The sequence below is a fragment of the Peromyscus leucopus genome, chromosome 20 (genome assembly GCF_004664715.2).
Source record: "Peromyscus leucopus breed LL Stock chromosome 20, UCI_PerLeu_2.1, whole genome shotgun sequence".
NCBI classification, from domain to species: Eukaryota; Metazoa; Chordata; class Mammalia; order Rodentia; family Cricetidae; genus Peromyscus; species Peromyscus leucopus.
Window position 1 is genome coordinate 905,402 of NC_051080.1, and position 19,094 is coordinate 924,495.

Consider the following 19,094-nt stretch of genomic DNA (forward strand, 5'->3'; position numbering starts at 1 on the left):
CTTCCTTTGGCGCCCCAAATTTCTCCAAGATCCCCATCTCCCTTAGGCATTCAGTGGAAGAATGGGGAGAGAAAATGCGGAGATATTTTTTAATACCGAAAAACGAATTTGCCCCCCAACTTAATAGCTGCATCATCCTGTCTCTACCGTTGAGATTAGAATAATAAATCCAAGGCGAAATGAGCGAGATGCTTCAACTCAGCATTTTGAAAGATACTATTTTTCACAAATCACGAATAGCTTTCGGAAGCTACTTTGATTGGCTAATAAAAAAGTAAAGAATGGGAGAAAGTCGTATCTGCAGCAGCCGAATGGTACCCATTTCGGTAATGGGACGGCAGCAACATTTAGGAGCACGCATTTCTAAAGAGCGCATCCCGCTCTTGCAATTACATTCTCCCATAAAACGGGTTTTTAACCTCCTTTTCTTTCCAAACGAGAAAACAGAAGTGGTAGGCAGGGGAAGTGGGGAGCGGGTACCTCAGGCACGAGGGGGAGCTGGGGCTTCTTAGGTCTGACCCTCCCGCTGCCCGACATTTCCAGAGAAGCCGGGCGCCAGACGCACCCGCCCTCCGACGCGACGCGACGGCTTAGGGCCACGGACATCGCTGAGCAGGGCCCAGGATGAATGGGGGATTGGTGTGTGTATGGGAGGGGAAGGCTGCGAGGCCCCTCAGAGCCATTTGAGAAGGGGTTCATCTCTCTCTGCTTCAGGGCGGATTATTTTTACCAATAGCAACCATAATCTCACGATTAAAAATGAACCGGCTCTCCCTCTGTGATCACCCAGGGTCTGATAGGAAGTGAAATGCTGTTTTCAGGCCTTCCTGGCCAACAGCCTATGCTTCTGAAGTCAAAGGGATCAGTTGGTTATCAGCAGGGACCCCAAATTTCACAGCACAGATCCCCCCCCCCCCCCCCCCCCCGCCCTGCAGCTCCTACTTGAAGTTATCTCCAGCCTGTTCTTATACCGGGCAGCTTCTCAGCCCCTAGGAAAATCGCCTGACAAATTTTGAACCCCTTTTATGGAAGCCAGAAATTGGGACCCTGGTAAAACACTTGGCCTGGGCCTAGGTTAAAAATCATTGACCCAGAGATCTGGTCTCAAAAATATCTGTCTTTGGGGATCTGTTTTTGAAGACCAGAAGTCCGCTCCTCCCCTCTCCCTCTGGCCAGACGTCTTGTATCTCTGGAATTTGGAATGGTTTGGACAGAATTTTATTGGCATAAACAGATTTGTCTGCCTAGGACCCTCCAGAATGATCCCTTTACTAGCTGGGTCCCCAGCATTGACTCGTTATTTTAGAAAATGTAAAGATTCCCTTTACCCTGCTGTGGCTGGGGCTGGGGACTGTCCACTCAACAGGCCCATTCTCCCAAATTAGTGGTCCTCACTGTGGTGGCCAGGCGAGCTGCCCAATTATCAAAGTGAAGCTGGTCAGGAGCTAGCTGGCTGGAAACAGCCAGAACAGGGGCTAAGTGGACACCAGGGGGCTGAGTGGCCGTGATGGCCTCGTGTTGGTTGAATTTGAATCCCAGGATGTGGACCCTGGCTGGTCTACCAGCTTACTCATTTGCCCTTTCCTTCTCCTCTGCCCCAGACAGAAGCTTCCTCACCCCACACTTTGGCATTTTTTTCAGCCAAACTCTCCTGACGACTCAGCTTCAATTAGCTTCACACTGCCTCCATCCCCATTTCTCTCCACTGTTTTAGTATGATGTACTGGGTGCTAAGGGGTGGCCACAAGCAAGAGACATGCAAACATCAGAAAAGAACCCCACCAGCTCACCCTTAGCCCAACCCCCTGGGAGAAAGGCCATAGTCACAGGAGGAGCATGGGGCAGACTCTTTGTATGCATCCAGCCCAGAGATAAAGGGCTAAAGCAGGAGCTGCCGTCTTCCCACTGGAATCCCAGCACCTACAAAACCTTCTTGTCTGGCATTAGTACTGGTGTAAGTAATCTTTCCTTCCAGTAGACTTCCCCCTTCCTCCTCTTAACCCCCACTGGTCACCTGGCCCCCCAGCTCTGCCTGCCCTCTCCACCCCACTCCCAAGCTTCTCTCCATGTGAGTTCCAAGTTCCACCACCCAAAGCCAGACCAGTGCAGGCCTTTTGCAGAGCTGGGAAAGGGAATGAGGAGGGGAAGAGTAGAAAGCGGGCGAGGACTGTGGGGAAACAGCAAGTCATTCCAGCTTCAATGTCTTTTCTTTCATTTTTTTTTATTATGACTCACGTATACAATACAAAGTACTTGGACCAGGAACAGGGCTTTCAGGACACAAAATCTACATTCATAGCTGGACATAAAGACAAATGACCAAAAATTATTATTATAGATATATTTTAACGTTTTTTTTTTTTCCTTTCGAGCACGTTGCATAAACAGAGAATTCAAGACAGAGTAACTATACATTCAGTGCAGTTCAGCTCTACTCTACTGGGGTTAGAAGCACAATAAAGGCGCACAAGACCAGCGGGCTAGGCAGTCTCAGTTGTTGGGTTTTTTTTTTCCTTAGTGAAATAAAGCAGCAACAAACGACAACAAAACCGCATTACAAATACTCTCGAAGCAGGATTTCTTTCTATAGGTAGTGATAAAATACGTTGCAGGTTTCTTTCTTTTTTTTTTCTTTTTTCTTTTTTTTCCTCTTTTTTTCCTCCTGTAATAGGGTTTTTTTCTCTCTTTCTCTTCCCCCCTCCCAAGATTATTGCAGGTTCCCTTTAGGTAGTATATTAAAGTTTTTTTTATCAGTATATTATTTTCATGATTATGGTGCTTTCTGAGCACAAACACTTAACACAGCTCAGAGGAAGCCGGGCCCAAAAGAACAGAGATCTAACAGCAAGAACAAGGCAAGAAGGGCTTGGGCCCAAGGGACTATGACATGGATAGGTAGGATTTTAGAGACCATGGCAGGCCCCTATTTACTCCTCAGGAAGGAGGTGGATAGATTCTCAGGTTCCTGGAGAAAGTCAAGGGGGTTTTCCAAGGAAGGAGCCTCAGAGGGGGAGGGGACACTTCTTTGCTATCTTTTATTTCTTTTAGAATTTTTTCCCTTTCATTCCCCTTTCTTCTGTTTTTTCTCCTCTCCCCCCCTTTTTTTCATTAAAAAAAAAGTTAATCCAGTATTCTAATTCCTAGCATACAAGCAAAGCCTAAGAACCATCTTCTACATCTTCAGGGGGATCCCCCTTAAAATAAATACCAGAGAAGCAGTGAGGTGGGGATGTGGAGAGGACTGGGATGTGTGAGTAGGCTTAGACCTTAAAATTCAGGAAGGGCTCAGAAGCAAGCACAAGTGAGTGTGTGCTGGGCGGTGTGAAGTGGAACAGAACTTTTCCCTGTGTCTCAGTCTCCCCGCCCCCCCCCAGCCTCCAAACAAATAAAGAGCGGGGGAAGTCCAAAGGTAATAAAAGCCGAGCTGCAAGTATCTGACAGGTAGTTAGAGTTGTGAGTGTCATTCTATTCTCTATAAAAGCAAATGACAGTCGTAAACTTCTCAATTTATCTGCTACCATAAAACGAAACTTCAAGGGAGTTGCTGGGGGGGGGGTTGTTCTTTTTCCTAGTCCTTATTTTCTTCCTTCTCCTCTTCTTCTTTCTCCTCTTCCTCGTTCCCTTCTTCCTCCACCTTCTCCTCATCTCGGGCCCCAGGCAGTTTATCCTTGTTGTTTTCTTTTTTCCACTTCATCCTCCGGTTCTGGAACCAGATCTTCACTTGTCTTTCGGTCAGTCCCAGGGCGTGAGAGACTTCAATCCGGCGCTTTCGTGTCAAATAAGGATTAAAGAGAAACTCCTTCTCTAGTTCCAAGGTCTGATACCGGCTGTAAGTTTGTCGTCCACTGCGCCGCCCAGGAGCTGGACAGAACAGAACCCCAGTCTGGTTACATCTGGGTGGGGGCTCCATTTCCCCCCCCCAATACACAGCTACTCTGCCTCCCACAAAGTTCCCCTCCGCCCTTCCCTGACGGTGAGGCTGCCAGCAGAAGGCAAGCAAGGGCAGGAAAAGTTTCCATAGATGTTTTGGTTTGATTTCCTTCACCTTGGGAGATGGGTGAAGGTGAGGGGCAGGGATGTGGCTGTCTGAAAAGTAAGGGCTTGGGGGGGGGGGCTCGGCAAGGGAGCCTTGCAGGGTCCTTCTGGCCTACAGCCTGGCCCTTACAGCTTTGTTTACAAGTGCAAAGTGGCATTTAGTAAGCTGGCCTAGGGACACAATCTGCTTCCAAGAGAAAGGGAAAGGGCTGGGGTTAGAGGAGAGGGTCTCTGCCCACTGCCCCCCTGCCTGTCTCTGCCTAATGCTTTTCTAATAAGAAAAATAATTGATCTCCTGGACTGTATCACAGTTCTGCCTGATTGCTAACTGGAGACCAACAAATAAATCAAGGGCCATCCCTGCCGGAACTTGTCCTTAGCTTCCCCTGTACTTCGAAATTGGGCCATGAAGGGCCACCCTTGGAGGGGCTCATGACCTGAGCAGTTTTCCAAAAGACTCCATAGCTCTTGATTGGAGGATAGCCTGACTAGTCTCCTGGACCTCAGAGGCCCCTACTTTGTATGGCCCCTCTCTCTTTTTGAACACTGATTTTCTTCTCAGGCTTTCAGTCTTCTCTCCAACTGGAGGAAGTAAAGAAAAGTTGGGGTAGTGGCCTTCAGGTTGCTTCCCTGATGGGGAAGAAGTGGAGACCCCAGAGAGTCAGAGTGCCTGTCCTTAGGGTCTTGCCCCTCTCTTGGCTAGGGGGAGACAGCAAAGGGTCTTTTCACCCCACCGTCTGGCCACTGTCTTGGAATGGCTGGCTCACTGTCTTTGGGAAAACTGGCTACCGACCCCAAAGACTTTACTCAGGGTGCCCTTGTCAGCCACCTCCCCAACTTTGACTTTTAGAGGTAGGGAGAAGGGGAGAGAGAAGGAATGGAGGAAATGGTTTTTAACCCTTTGCGCCCACACATTACCTTTCCCCCACCTTCACCCCAACACTCACAATGTCTCAGGTGCCCCCTCCCAACCCCCAGCCAAGTCTTTTCAAGCTCTAGGAACCCACCCAGGCACAGAAGTGGAGTGGGAGAGACCCCCAAAGCCAGGAAGGAAAGCAAGGGCAGACAAAAAGGAGGCGAGGGAGGGGGAAGACCCCGGAGCGCGGGAGACCAAGGGGGAAAGAGAAAAGGCTTCTCACCGTGGGGTCTCATCCATGGAAACATGAGGCTGGGAGACGAGTTCTGATTTAAGTGGCCTTGTCCTTCGCTACTGTTAGTGTTGGCGGAGGATTTACAGTCGGGATATTGCACCACGCTCGTCTCTTGCTGAGCCCCATAAAGGGACTGTCTGGGGAGCGCCTCGTAGCCATAGAATTTGGAGGCGTCTCCGTGGCAGCTCAGAGAGCACGGGTTCTGCTGGTAGCCCGAGTTGGAGATGCCGGAGGTGCCGTGGTGGAAGAAGTCTTGGACGTGGTGCGAGGCGTGCTGGAAGCCGGGCGCCGAGCCGCCGGGCCCGTACACCAGCGCATGGCTCCTGCCCACGCTCTGAGGGAACCGGCAGTCGTAATAGGCCGGTTCCAGGGACTCGCCGCCTTTGTATTTTGAGAACAGGGGGTTGACGAAGTAGGAGCTCATGCTGGGCACATGAAAACCCGCGGCCCCCTCCCCTTGGCTCACGCTCCCCCGCCCGGTATCCCCGAAACTCCCCTCCCCCCGGGACCGAACCCCAAGCTGGCCGGCTCCCCCGGGCTGGGCTGCTGGGCTGGGGGCTGGGCAGGTGGGGGCGCGGTGCCGGCTGAGGGCTCAGGCGGCGGCGGCTCTGCTCACTGTCGGTAGGTAGAGCGCGCGCTCTCACTTAGCTCTTCCCTCTAACAGCCCAGGCGAATTCCTCAGACTCCCGGCGGTGGCGGCGCTTACACGCGATTCGCGTTCATCAATCCACGACATGAAGACAGGCGAGCGAGCGAGCGAGCGAGCGAGCGAGCGAGCAAGAGAGAGAGAGAGGGGAGAGAGAGAGAGAGAGAGAGAGAGAGAGAGAGAGAGAGAGAGAGAGAGAGAGGAGGGGGAGAGGGTTGAGGGGTTCAGGGCTGGGGGGACCTGGAGGAGAGGGAGGGAGGAGAGGGGAGGGATGGGGGTGTGGTGTGTGTGTAGGGGGTGGCGAGCCAGCCCCAGCTAATGGCCGAGGCCAGCTTTTCCAAGGTGCGCGCTCTAGTTTGAAGGTGCACCCCCTTTTCTTTCCTTTTTGATATATACCTGAGCCAGCAGGTCAACTCAGGTTACCTCAACAAGTAGAAGACCCCAGGGGGTGAGCCTTAGTAAGTCAAGGCTGAGCCTTTAACCCGAAAGATGAGCTGGGGCTTTCTGAAGTCTGGGGACTTTAAGAAGAAGCACATCATGTACCCCAGACCCTTCAAGCTGCAGACCCTCCAGCCTCTGTCCTCATCCCAGGGTCTGGAGCTGCCCTGTCTTCTTTATACCCTGGAGACTCGTGTCCCTTGACTACTATGGGTAGAGAAGGGGGGCACACCATGTACCCCAGAAAGACCACAATACCCTTGCAGAAAGCAGCTCCTCCAAGGAGTAGGAAACCCAAGCAAGCTTGGCTGGGAGACTACGAGAGCAAAGCTGTTTATGGGGACTGAGAGGAATAGCCCAGGCTTCTGCCTAGTTGAACCCAAGACATTTCTGTTTAGGAGACTATAGCTGGGCTGCAGGGAGTAAGAGTAGGCCTCTTGCTGGTTCTCACAAACCACCACCCCATAGGAAATGCCAGCTCAACCTAGAGGAGCCCTCAGGCTTCCCTGAACCCCCCTCTTCTCCAGGCAGGCTGCCCGGGCCAGGATGTGGATGGGAACTGTCAACAGACACTCTTTAAATATTTACCCACACTTTCGGGGAGGGGGGCACATATCCCTATGCCCAAGACTGAACAAATTCAAGTTAATTCTAATGGAAAAAAATAACATTGGTCCATCAACACCCTTCCCTAGGCATAGTGTCTACAGTTACATGGGCTTAATACAAGGAGAAAAGAGAAGGAAGCATGAGAGCAGTGTGTGTGTGTGTGTGTGTGTGTGTGTGTGTGTGTGTGTTTGTGCGAGCGCGTGTGTGCTATTGTGCTCATGAATGAAGATGAATAAGAATGATTTTTCCTGTCTTCTTCCTCCACAGTATGTGAGGCTGTTACAAGGCCACCTCGGACACACACACACACACACACACACACACACACACACACACACGAGTATAGACTGTACCATCTATCCTCTTACCCAGAGACATGTTAAATGTATGTTCATTTTACACTAGCTGTACACATTCCTGGAAGTGACCTTCCTGACTTACAGACCTGCACATACATGTGTACATTAGGCATGCGCACAGAATGCTTGATAAATATATACATTTGCAGGTTTTTGCATCAAGAAAACAAAATCTACCTGTTTTTCTTCCTCACCCTGGGGTTTCAGGGTTGGGCAAGGAAGGATGTGGTTAGAAAACTAGATCTCTTCCTTTCCCATTCCCATCTGGAACCAGCTCTGTACTGGCTCTGGGCATAGAGGAAAGAATAGCAGGACAAGACAGTATAGAGACAGCAGCTCTCCCCCGTCCTTTTATTATTTAAATACTTATTAGGGAAATGATTACTCTCAGCCAGATTCTTAAAGGAGAGTCACTGGTGTCCTGGCAAGAGAGCCTACTGGGATCTTTTGCATTTAGGGAACTCACCGCTATTGAACTTAGGAACTGCCCAAACTCTTAGACACAGAACTCTAGTTCTGAAGCAGCAGGAAGGAAGGGTCCAGAAGTGCTGTGTCAGGGCTGCGCTCTCACTAGGGTCCAGAGCAGTGGGGGGCACCCCAGAGCATCTCCACCCGGAGCAGAGCTTGCTGCATCTTTGGCTTCCAGCCTTGCCGATCTGAGAGAGTCTGCTCAGTGCAGAGCTGAACGGGGTGGATTCTGGGTTCCTAGCGTCTGACCATGGGGGCTGTCATAAATACTTTCTCTTCTCTGACTGGAAAGAAGAGGCTCAGAGGGTCCGGATCCTCTCTGGGGCCTGTGCCTTATCTTTTAGGGAGTGGGGGAATCTATTTCCAGATTTTATGGTCCAGCAAAAAAAAACCCGCTACAGAGCTATTCTTCTGGGCCTTTGTGTCTTGGAATGTGACTGTCCTGAGTGTGCCTTTACCACCGCCTGTCCGGAGAACCCATCAGTCCTGTAAGCCATGGTCGGACTCGGTTTCCCCTTTGGAGGCTTCTCTCATCTTTCCTTTATTTATTTCTTTTTCTTTTACACGTACTGGTTTATTTTTGCTCTCTGAGCCTGGAAATAAAGGAACCGCAAGCAGCCATCCTCGCCGGGCCACTCTGTCCCTCTGTCCGAGGCCTGCACCACCCTCTTAGGTACTACGGATTTATGTTCGTTTGTTCGGGTCATTCTGCCTTTTTGTGTTAATTACCTGCTCCTCACTTATCTCCACCAGCGATTATTTTTGATGTCTGCCCTCTTTCGCCTCCCGAACTCTCCGGTAGAGTGAGGGCCCGTCTCCTGCTGCCACTCAAGAATTATTTACACCTCGCAGGTGAGAGAGTTGATTTGTTCAGAGGCAGTGGGGCCCAAGCCGGCAGAAGCTAGGGGCTTTCTGGCTGAAGCTTCCAATCTGGCCTCAAATGTCAGTAGGCCAGGCCTGTCTGGGGGCACCTCTGCCTCTAACATTGAGCAACAGCGCCACCTCGTGTCCACTTTCTCCAATGCACTCTGACTGAGGAAAAGCCAACAGAGGTCCCAGGCCGAGCTGAAAGGTGGCAAGTTGAGAGGAAGAAGCCTCTAAATCGGTTGCAAAGGAGAGGGATTCCCCGGCAGATAGTTGCCTCTGTTCTTTGGTTTTCTAAATTCTTGAAATAAACCTTGTGAAGGGTTCCACACTGTCCTCTTTTTGTAACCCTCCTTTCTGGAATAAAGAGACATTGCAAAGGAATAGCTGCCTTCTCCTCCATTCAGACGTTTTCTAGTCTAAAAACCCCTTTGCGCGCTCGAATGCACCACCCCCTCCGAAGCTCTCAGGACCTTCTGTTCCCAGCACTCTCAGTCCCTCTTACCCAGATGCAGGATGCACAGCCTATTCTGCCGCTGCCTGCCGGACTTGAGGGTGGGACTCTGGCTGTCCTAGGCTGCCCCCACCCTCGGGTTTGTAGCCCGTCCCTAGCGCGCTCTTCACCTCTCCCTCTCAGCCAGAGAGATCCTGATCTCCGTGGGCTATAGACAAAACATTCCTATAATCCGATTTCAAAGGAAAGAGTGTCCACCTTATTTAAACCATAAAACAATTAAGCCCAGACGTCTAGCCAGCTCCGCGCTGCTGTTCTGTTCGGCCCCATTCAGAGCCCAGAGCAGGGAGACAAACAGGGCCATAAAAGTGGCATTTCTGGGCTACGGAAATGTACCTATCTGCTGCCTTCCCAAGTGGGACAACCTTTAGGGTTTTGTGATTCTGACAAAGGAGCAGAGGAGAGGTGGGAGGGAACACGAGGGGAAGAGGGTGTTTGCCAGCCCCTCTCCTGGCCTGCTTTCATTTCTCTCCCCAGATGTGTGTTGTTTTAATTCACAAATGGTAATGAATAAAATAGAATCAAATCCCGATCTGGAGACTGGAAACCGGGATTAAAGAGTGGGCCTACTCTAAATCCTACCTTCTCCTGGGTCCTACAAGCCCTGAGGCCCCCTTTCCAGAGGGCAGGCTTCAGGAAGCAGGCCACGCTGGACTCGGAGAGGAGGCTTCAGGGCCTTGGAGCAGGGGCGGGGTGGAAGCCCGGAAACAGCGCTGAGCTCAGGCAGAGAGAGAAGCCCGCATCCTGGCTCTTGATGGTCCAGACTAAGGGAGAGAAGGGTGTCTTGGCTCCTATCAAGTGCGGATCTTAGGCCAGGGTTGCAGAACAGCAAAAAGGCCAAAGGGAAAGAGAAAGGTAGTGAGAAAAAATAAAGGCGAAGCATCTTCCCAAAAGACCAAGGAATCAATGCTCAGGAGGGGAGTGAAGTCTCCTAAGCAGGAAATGGTGAATGCATTCAAGGCTGCTAAGTCTGTTGTTGTCACTTGGCTGCTGGTCCCCCAATACTAAAAAAACAAAAATTTCAATCCTTCTCACCTTCCTCCCATCCTCCAAATTGGAAGAAGAGGTAGAAGACTCAAATGATGGGTTAGAGGCTGTCCCTACAAGTGTCCACCAGTCCTGCCAGGAGATGCTTTGGAGGTAGCAACAAATGGGACCCCCCAATTGTATTCTTTAGGTAGTGTCCTCCGAGTAGCGTCTTTGGCAGAGTGGGCAGCCTGAGATATTAAAGGTCTATATTTCAAGCAGTCTAATTTTAATAGTTTCCAGATTGGGGGATTTCCAAGAAAAGGGGTGCTGGGCTGAGGCAAACCCAGCAGCTCTGTCTGCTTCTGATTAGCTCGTGAAAACTGCCAGCTCCAGAGAGAAGGTTCTAGAGAAGGGTGCAGTGCAGCCACCCAGCCCCACCAGGCTGCTATTTACATATCATCACACCTCTGGGGTCCAAGAGCAACCAGAGAGCACCCCATTCCTGGCTAATCCCTAACCAGCTCCCTTGGAGCCTGGCCTCACCAACCCCTAGGAGTACACTACTTAGCATGACCTTACTCACTCTTATCAACATTCAAACTAAACATGGGGTGGGTGGGGAGGGGTAGAAGGGGAGACAAGAGCTGGCAATGAATTCATTGACAAGAAATTAATTCTTATTATATCGACTTTGCTATCTGCTTCCCCCCTCTCCCTCTTCATTATGTCCTCTCACCTCCCTTCTTCCCTTCCTTCTTCTCCCTCCTCCTGTCTTCTTTTTCTTGTATTTTCATCCCCCCATTCAGTACTCAGTGCCTGTCCCCCAGTGTTCCTTGAGGCCTGCGTGGCCTCTTCTCCTCGCTGAGCATCCCTGCTAACCTTCTTTCTCAGCCAACGCTGAAAGCACCACAGCACCAAAGCAACCAGGCAGGAAGCCAGCCTGGGCCTTCACCCAGCACCCAACTTTCATCTTCACCTATCTCTTCTCTCCGATCTCATGTACTCATAAATTACTACAATTAATTACAGCCAGCAAAACCGTTCAAGCAGTGTTCCCCACACGCTCCATCAAGCCACTAGGAAACTCATAGGCAGTCAGCCGGGGCAAGCACAAGCTAGGCCTCTGCCTCAGCAGCCTCCACCCCTCCCCTGGAACCCCCACCCCCATTCTGCCCTGCCTGGATAGAAACTGCAGGCACTTGCCCTTCTGAGGTAGGGGGAGCCTCTTCTCTGGCTCCAGCTTCTCTTAGAGGATTTAAGCCTTTGCCTCCTCCACAGAACCACGGGGGAAGAGAAATAATGACGAGAACTAGATGCAGTTAGGTTTCTGGTTTTTTTTTTTTTTTTTTTTTTTTTAAGTGACTCCGATATATTAACAGAGTTGTTCTACTGTAACAAACAGAAGCACGTTACAGGACAGACGCTGGAGGGGGACACTGGGGTGAGAAGGACACTGTTCTGTATAAGCTTGAGGCACCAGCCTGCCTGTGCAGCCTGACCCAGCCGGCAGCACGTTCTGGCCCTCATCCCTCAGCTCTGGGCTGGGAATCATCATTGTGTGTGTCTTTTTTTTGTACGAAATCTGCCCACAGAGCTCCCAAGGCCCAGGAAGGAATGGCCCAAACCAAATACCAGAGAGAGAGAGAGAGAGACAGAGATAGAGACAGAGACAGAGAAAGACAGAGACAGAGAGAAATTCAAATACTGGCTTCTCTGAAGAAAGAAGGAAAAAAATCACATTTGTGTGTGTCATTTATTTCGGTTGCGCTGGGGGGAAGAGACCGCGGTTTTTCCTGCCTCCTCCTTGCTGGATAGAACTAACTCTAAACACCAATTTCTCAACACTTAACCCTCCCACATCGCAAGAGTTTGCATTTTCTCCTTCCTTTTTTTCTTTTTAAGACGGTGGGCTTTTCTCTATCTTGCTCTTTCCTTTTCTTTTCATGTTTTCTCCCGCCTGGGTTGGGGCATTTTTGTGGGGTTTTTGTGTTTCCCTTGGCTGTGCGGAGGCAGCAGGCTGAGGCAGGGCTTAGGATTGCTCCTTGTCGGTTTTCTCTTTATTCATCTTTTTCATCTTCATCCTCCGATTCTGAAACCAGATTTTGACCTGCCGCTCAGTGAGATTGAGAACACGGGCCACCTCGTATCGTCGGTCCCTGGTTAAATACATATTGAAGAGAAACTCCTTCTCCAGTTCCAGCGTCTGGTACTTGGTGTAGGGGCAGCGCTTCTTCCTTGTGGAACGGGCGTGGATCCAGTTGGCCACGGGGTTGCCTGCAGGGCCAAACATAGGCAAAGGGTCAGCCGAGTCCCCTTCCAGCTTGGGACCTCTGTCATCACACCCCCCGGGCTTAGTCAAACTCCCCAAACTCAATAATTGAACCTGAATTTGGACACGTTTTGCTTTGGGCATTTTCCTCCTTTCTTTTTCACTCTTTCCCCTCCCCATGTCCCCTCCCTCTTCAGTTTCCAGCACCTAAAACTGTAGTAAATTTGAGGCTACCAAAGCCCCCACAGTCTAGTCCTCAGCTTCGAGAGGAGTAATTCGAGAATATCCTCATAAAAAGTCCAAATTCCCAACTGTTTCATAGGCCCATAAACGCTTCTCTCTCTTGTTTTTTATTTTTATAGCAAGGTCCCTCTCCTCCCTCCTCCCCTCCTCCTCTGCCCCCTCCCATCCTCACAGCCCACGACCAAGTCCTGAAATTTCATAGTCTTTTTCCTGACCCTGAGAGTCCCTAAACCCTCACCTCTTTCCACTGTCCATTTCCCGCTCAGAATTCGACCCTGCTGAGGCGAATTATCAGGGTTAAACCTTCCTCTCTCCTCAGAGAGCTGCTGGCCTTGGAGAAAGGCTCCCCCATATCTTAGCCCCACTGCTGGTCTCCACTGCCCCCCTCCCCTGCCAGCTCCAGGACAGGCTCTGCAGGAGACAAGCCTCCAATTTCAGGTTTATGGGAGTAGCTGAGGGCAGGAGGGAATCCTGCAGAGGGGTGTAATTAGGCCCTGGCCCCTTATGGAGCTAGAGGAAAAGATTTCCTGAAGTCTTCTCCTGGGTGCCCCCCAGACACTTCCTCACACCCTGGGGGCTGCAACCCTCCCCTGATTTTCTCCTTCTTCCTCCGACCCTGCAGCCTACACCTGCCCCCCACCTCTTCACCTACTCTAGTCAGCCTCCATCTATGCAACACTCAGAATCTCTCTCTCTCCTCTCCTCTTCTCTCTCTCTCTCTCTCTCTCTCTCTCTCTCTCTCTCTCTCTCTCTCTCTCTCTCTCGTGTGTGTGTGTGTGTGTGTGTGTGTGTGTGTGTAGTTCTTTAATATGAAGAACCTTCCCCATTCCATATTCCTGATCCCCATTCACAACTCTTTCTCCTGTGGACACTTAAAAGTGGGTTTTCAAGTTTAAGGAGACTCGGACCTTACTTCTCTCCCACTTATGTCTGGAAGTCCTGGCCTAAGTTCCTAGGCTGCGTACCCCCAGATCCTTCTCCCGGGGGAGAACTCAATGGACCTTCTGTTTTATAAACCTCTAGTGGGATGAAGACCCCCACGCTGGCTGAGAGGTAGGGATAAGTTGTCTCCTTTTGCTCCAAGCGTCCTGCCCTGTCCTTTCTCAAACCACAAAATGAACCTCAGCACCCCCAGCCAAGCCCCTGTCCCTGTTTGCATTTTAATTTTTGAAAGTGACCACTGAGTCAAAAAGCCTGAGCTAACAGGGCGACTCGAGGGTCTTCCTTCAAAGCCAGCCTCTGGCAGAGGAGTCCCCCTGGCCGGCCCTCTCCCAACCTGGCTGCCTGGGCCCCCTTCTCAGACCTTCCTGCCCCTGAGAACTCCCCAAGGTAATTCGCTTTTATTGAGTCTCGCCCCCTCGCCCTCGCCCCTCTCCCGCGCTGCCCGCGCCGCTCGGACAGGCTGTAATCCGGCTGCGCCCGCCTGGCCTCCCCTCCCCTCCTGTGCCGGTTGTAAAGGAAAATTGCTCCCAACTTACTAGGGTCCAGGTCGGCCTTCTCCTCTTTGTGCTTGCTGCCGGCCAGCGCGTCCGCCTCGGGCGAGGGCAGCGTCTGCGGGGCGCGGTCGCGCAGCTCCCCGGGCGAGCCGTACATGTAGTCCGGGTAGCTGCGGCCGTCGCCTGGGCCGCAGTCCGCTCGGCGCCCGGGGTAGGCGTCGGGCTTGAGGGCGTAGTGACGGCCCCCGGCCGGGAAGCTGGGGAAGGAGACGGCGCCGGACAGCGGCTCGAGCCAAGTCCGCATGTAGCGCGTGTCGGCGCCGAGGTGGGGCTGGGGGCCGTACGGGTGATAGACCACGGACGACTGTGAGGGCACGGGCGCCCACGACGTGCTGAACACGGCCGGCTTGGGCGCGAAGCTACAGGACGGAAAATCGCTACAGTCCGGCACCAAGCCGCTGGGTCTGGCGGCGGCAGGGTGAGCCCCGGTGGCCGGAAACCTGGACGCTAGGAGGTCTTCATTGTCGTGAGAGATGAGCGAGTCCACGTAATAGTTACTGATGGGCCCCGTCGCCGACATCGTAACAGGGTTTTACATACATAAGATTATTGTATGAACTGTATATGTACTTTTTATCTGCTCACAGAACAATCAAGGCAGGTAATTATTTTTCCAGCCTTTTCCCGGCAGCTCATTGGTTCCCTAGCCCCCACGTGATCGTATTTACCCAAAAATACGGCGCGGATCAATGCGCAGGGGCTTTTTTCCCCCTTGCTTTTTCCCCCCTTTACCACCCCCTTCTCTCTGCTGATCCCCGCGACCTGTGTTCTCCTGGCGATCTGCAACTCTGGACCCAAGGCGCTGGACACCCCACCCCGGACGACTCATATCTCATCAGGGAACACCCCCCCCCTTGACCATGTGCAGCCAAAAGCAGATGGCTCCCCCTACCATGAGGATTAAAAAAAAAAAAAAAAAAAGGTGAAAATGCCAGTTTTAGAAGCCAGGGTTCTTGGACCCCCAGGGCTGAGCTGGGCTCGGGGAGCCCCACAGGGGCGGGGAGGCCGAACGAGGTAGGTGGAGGAACTATTTCTTGACGTAATCTATCTCTGTCGTCTCCGATGATCCTGCGGTCTCTGAGTGAGCGAAGATCTGCGATTGTCAGTTCGGAACGTGGCTTTTAAAAATGCGTTTTTAAATACGGTGTATGTATGTATTTCTTTCAGGAACAGCAGCACCAGCAGCGAGGGAGGGAGGGTGGGAGGGGACTGAAGGATCTGGGATGGAGGGAGGGAAGGAGTGGAAGGGCAGAGTTCTGCCACTGGCCAGCTCAGCTCCCCAAATCTAGGTATGGGAAGCTTGGGAAAGGTGGTCTGTGGGGTGGGAGGGGTAGAACTTGAGGATCTCACACACCTTTAGCATCAGCTTCACAAGTCTCCTCTTGCTTTGGCACAGATATATAAGCCTTTATTCAAATTTATTGTCTCTGTTTCTTTGCCAGCTTGAAGAAGTGAAGGAGAGAACTACACGCTTAAGTGGGGCAGCATCCCCATCCTATCTGCCTGCTCACCCTCCTTTGCCCCCAGGTCCATCTCTGTGACACCTTCACCCCCCCACGCCCCGCAAAAAAGAGAAGTCACTCGGAGGTTCTGTCTGCAGAAAGCCAGGGTGAGAACAGGCAAAGCGAGAGAGCGACCTCGGTCGTGGGCAAGTAGCTTGTTTTTACGTCCTTCAATAAAATTTTTATGAGGATCATTTGATTGTTCATAAATGTGTCTTTCATTAAATAAAATTGTAGGCTGTTTTTGGAACAGAAAAAAGCAGCAGAGGGATGGGAGAAGGCGATTTCTATGGGGTCGGAGGGGAGAATCTAGGAGGTGGCTGTGTGATTGAAAGGAATTACCACACAACTTGGATTCCACCCCCCCCCATAAGTTGACTGCTGTCCTCCCCCTTGAATTTGGGGTTTGTTGCATGCACAGCCTAGCCTTTCAGCAGGACCTCCCATGGTGGTTTAGCAAATGGAGGGCTTTGGAGAGACAGAAAAATCCTCAGTATGGGTTCAGAAGAGGGGGCAGAGGTTGGTTGTGGGGATGGAGGGACAGGTGATATCCCTAGAGACATAATGCACCAAGGCAGAGCAGAATGAATCTGAAGGATCAGGGTACAGTCTCAGGGTCAGAGGGGAGCGTCTATGGGAAGGGAAATAGACAGAAGCTGAGACTAGGATGCAAGATCTGAAGGAAGCAGGTTATGTGGCTTCTTAGACCCAGCCAAGTCTACCTTCTTCCTCTCTCCAGTCCCCAAGACCAGTCCAGACTCTAAGTGTGGGAGTGGGGGCTGGTTTTCTGTTACATTTCTCTCCCTCTATCTCTTCCAAGGTGAGGAAGTGCTAGAGGATGGTATGTGTGTTAGGGGGCAAGAAAGTTGGGGAGATGGTACAACTGCAGCTCTTAGGAGAGACTCAAGAATCTCGGGAGCCCTCCCTAATACCTGTGGGCCCCCTCCTCTGGTTCTTCCCTTTTCGGTATACCAGGGCTGGGTTTTTTGTTTGTTTGCTTGTTTGTTGTTTTTTGGCATGGGGTGGCTGTGCAGGGAAGTGTCTGGTTAGGGAAAGGCACTCGGAGCTTCAGATTAATTCTCCTCAGCTTTCACTGTCTTTTTCTTTGGGCTGGACTGGCTGGAAAATCCAAATTACAAGAAGAAACAGAGTATCTCTTTGGCCTTGATGTAATCATGTTAGCTGTCAATCAAAAAATCTTGTTCACTAGTTCAAGGAACAGACAGGAGGTTCCAGTTCCTCTGCAGAGGCTTTCTCCAAATCCCCAGCATATTCAGCACCTCCCCCAGCCATGGGTGACTGGGGACCCTGCCTGGCTCTTTGGCGGTTGCTGGCAGCCTTCAGCACAGACATTTAGTCTTCAGTGGGGCCCCGGGCCAGACTGTGGCCAAGAGGACATCAAGGGACAGAGCCTAAGAGAGTCAGAGCCTGACAGACCTATTTAAACAGGTCTCCAGGCTGGAGGGAGGAAAAATAGAACCGGAGGGTTAGGATAACGTGAGAGATGAGAGAGAGAGAGAGAGAGAGAGAGAGAGAGAGAGAGAGAGAGAGAGAGAGAATGAATTAAGGAAAAGAAGGCAGGCAAGATGAAGAGACCTAAGAGCAAGGAAAGGAAGGAAGAGCAACGAGGCGCAGGCAGGACAGGGCAGGGCGCGGGCTGGCGGAGCAGCCGTGGCAGCCGTGGCATTGTGCTGTTCCCTTGCTTGCCGGGGCTTTGCCGCGGGACCGCTCCGGCGCGGCGGCCACTTCTGTCTGGACACAAAGGAGTAAGAGGCCTCCTTTCCTGCCCCTCTGGGAGACCTGCTCCGGTGGGTATATTAGGCCTCCGGGACACAGAATCTGACATTAGCCCAGCAGTCACTCCAGCTGCTGGGGGCTAAGCCACATTCTAGTCAAAGAGGAAGAAATAGAAGGGGGAAAAGACATCATGCCTGCTCTTCCTCTGCGTCTTCACTAAGCCACAGGGCCGGCCTGCTTCTATCTCAGCGTTCCTAAACAGAAGTCCTTAGGAACCCTCTATTATGGGCCTCTTCTATTTGAGAGAGCCCTTCTTATAGACATCTTGACTGCAAGCAGAGGCTTCCCTCTCTCCCTTCTCTCCTGCTCCCTTTGCACAACGCCTTCTTTTCAACTCCTGAGCAGCCTGCAAACCCAGCCTGACTACCTTGCAGAGGCTGCTGCAGCTGGGCAGTCAGGAGCACCATCCAGAGATCCCTACTGCCATCAAATCCCCCAGGAAGCAGAAGAGAGACTGGTGCCTTTCCATCCTTTTGGGATCAAGAACTTCAGACCCTCCCCACTCAGAAGCAGACACAGCTGTGAACTAGGAAGCAGGCCTCGCCCACAGCCCCTCCTCACCAGTGCCCCATTCTGTCTATGCCTCCCAGAAAGAAGTAACCTTAAGGAGGGCTTTGGTAGAGACTCGGGAGTTCAGGGACCACTAGGCCCAGGTCCTGCATGCGGCTGTTTCACATTTAAAAGCTAGCAGGTCAGGGACGGAAAGTGGCCTTTCAGGTTTCCTCTACATCTAGGTTTGTCAATGTGGGGGGCAGAGATGTGGGGATGCCCAAAAGTAGGGTCTCATCTTGGGGCTCAGTTACTCCTGCTGAATCTTCTATTCTATTCTAGGACTTTCTCTCATCTACACCACGCCTTTCAATTTTTCTTTGCACCACTGGGGCAACCTGAGAGACCTGAGAGACCTGAGGGAGCTGGGCGTAACTGTTGGGGAGGGGAAGCCCAGTTATAGCTGGCTGTTCTGTATCCACTGGAGTTCTTATGGTTCACCTTACACCCCCAACAGATCTCAGTGGGCACAGGAGAGGAGTTCCCCGAGGGGGAAGGGGCACACTTCCTATATCACCTCAAACCTGGGCAACTGAGACCACAATCAAGCTAGCACCTTGGGAAGGACAGACAAACAGATAGGTTAGAGTCATCACCCCCCTCCCCCTGCCGGGTGTCTCCCTTTTAATGATTTAAACTCCCTCCGGTTCAATCCACACCGTCAAGTTCGGATTAAATTTAAAACAGGCTTTCTCCTGTGCCCCCAGCGGGCCATCCGGGCCGCCGCAGGCAGGGAGCCCGCTTACTGCTCCTCAGCACCCGCCCTGAACCGAGGAGGCCTTGTACCGTTTGCTTTCATTTTCCTTCTCCCCTGAAATGGGCTCATTTCATCCCTCCGCTGCCCTCTCCCCTTCCCCGCCCCCTCCCTGATTCCCCTTCTACTCCCCCCCCCATCTCTCCTGATCCCTCTTTGTTGGGAAAAACACACCCACACACACTCCTCCTAGCTAAGGCCTGCACTGGAAGCAGAAACTGAGCTCTCCTGCCTGCCGCGAGGAGATCCGCGTGCTACCCCCACGCAAGGTGGGTATCTGGGATCCCTGCACACCACACCAGGAGCTAGGCACCCAAGCTCAGAAAGCGTGAAACCCCCAGGGCCTGTGAACGTGGCCCTCCCAACGCCATGGCCTGCCTGGCCTGCCTTCGCGCCGGCGCCCCCGCCCTGCCTGCCTCTCCGTAGCAAAC

General features: G+C 52.0%; 2 protein-coding genes across 2 annotated transcripts; both read right to left on the reverse strand.

Moving 5' to 3' along the window:
- Nucleotides 1-2,639: 2,639 nt before the first annotated feature.
- Nucleotides 2,640-5,659, reverse strand: Hoxc8 (homeobox C8). Its single transcript, XM_028874351.2, has 2 exons — nucleotides 5,175-5,659; nucleotides 2,640-3,861 (listed from the first exon to the last, which is right to left on the reverse strand). The coding sequence occupies exons 1-2, from the start codon at nucleotides 5,608-5,610 to the stop codon at nucleotides 3,569-3,571; spliced, it is 729 nt and encodes a 242-aa protein (XP_028730184.1). The 5' UTR covers nucleotides 5,611-5,659; the 3' UTR covers nucleotides 2,640-3,568.
- Nucleotides 5,660-11,384: 5,725 nt separating this feature from the next.
- Nucleotides 11,385-15,222, reverse strand: Hoxc9 (homeobox C9). The gene is made up of 2 exons (XM_028874352.2): nucleotides 14,044-15,222; nucleotides 11,385-12,327 (listed from the first exon to the last, which is right to left on the reverse strand). Exons 1-2 carry the CDS (start codon nucleotides 14,579-14,581, stop codon nucleotides 12,083-12,085), a joined length of 783 nt encoding a protein of 260 aa, XP_028730185.1. The 5' UTR covers nucleotides 14,582-15,222; the 3' UTR covers nucleotides 11,385-12,082.
- Nucleotides 15,223-19,094: the final 3,872 nt, after the last annotated feature.

What these genes read in the sequence shown, in the direction of transcription:
- Hoxc8 (XM_028874351.2), bottom strand. Translation starts at nt 5,610, where the DNA reads ATGAGCTCCTACTTCGTCAACCCCCTGTTCTCAAAATACAAAGGCGGC. An exon ending in TCCATGGATGAGACCCCACG is followed by an intron (nt 3,862 to 5,174) that starts GTGAGAAGCCTT and finishes TGTTCTGTCCAG; the next exon opens with CTCCTGGGCGGCGCAGTGGA.
- Hoxc9 (XM_028874352.2), bottom strand. Translation starts at nt 14,581, where the DNA reads ATGTCGGCGACGGGGCCCATCAGTAACTATTACGTGGACTCGCTCATC. An exon ending in GAAGGCCGACCTGGACCCTA is followed by an intron (nt 12,328 to 14,043) that starts GTAAGTTGGGAG and finishes TTGGCCCTGCAG; the next exon opens with GCAACCCCGTGGCCAACTGG.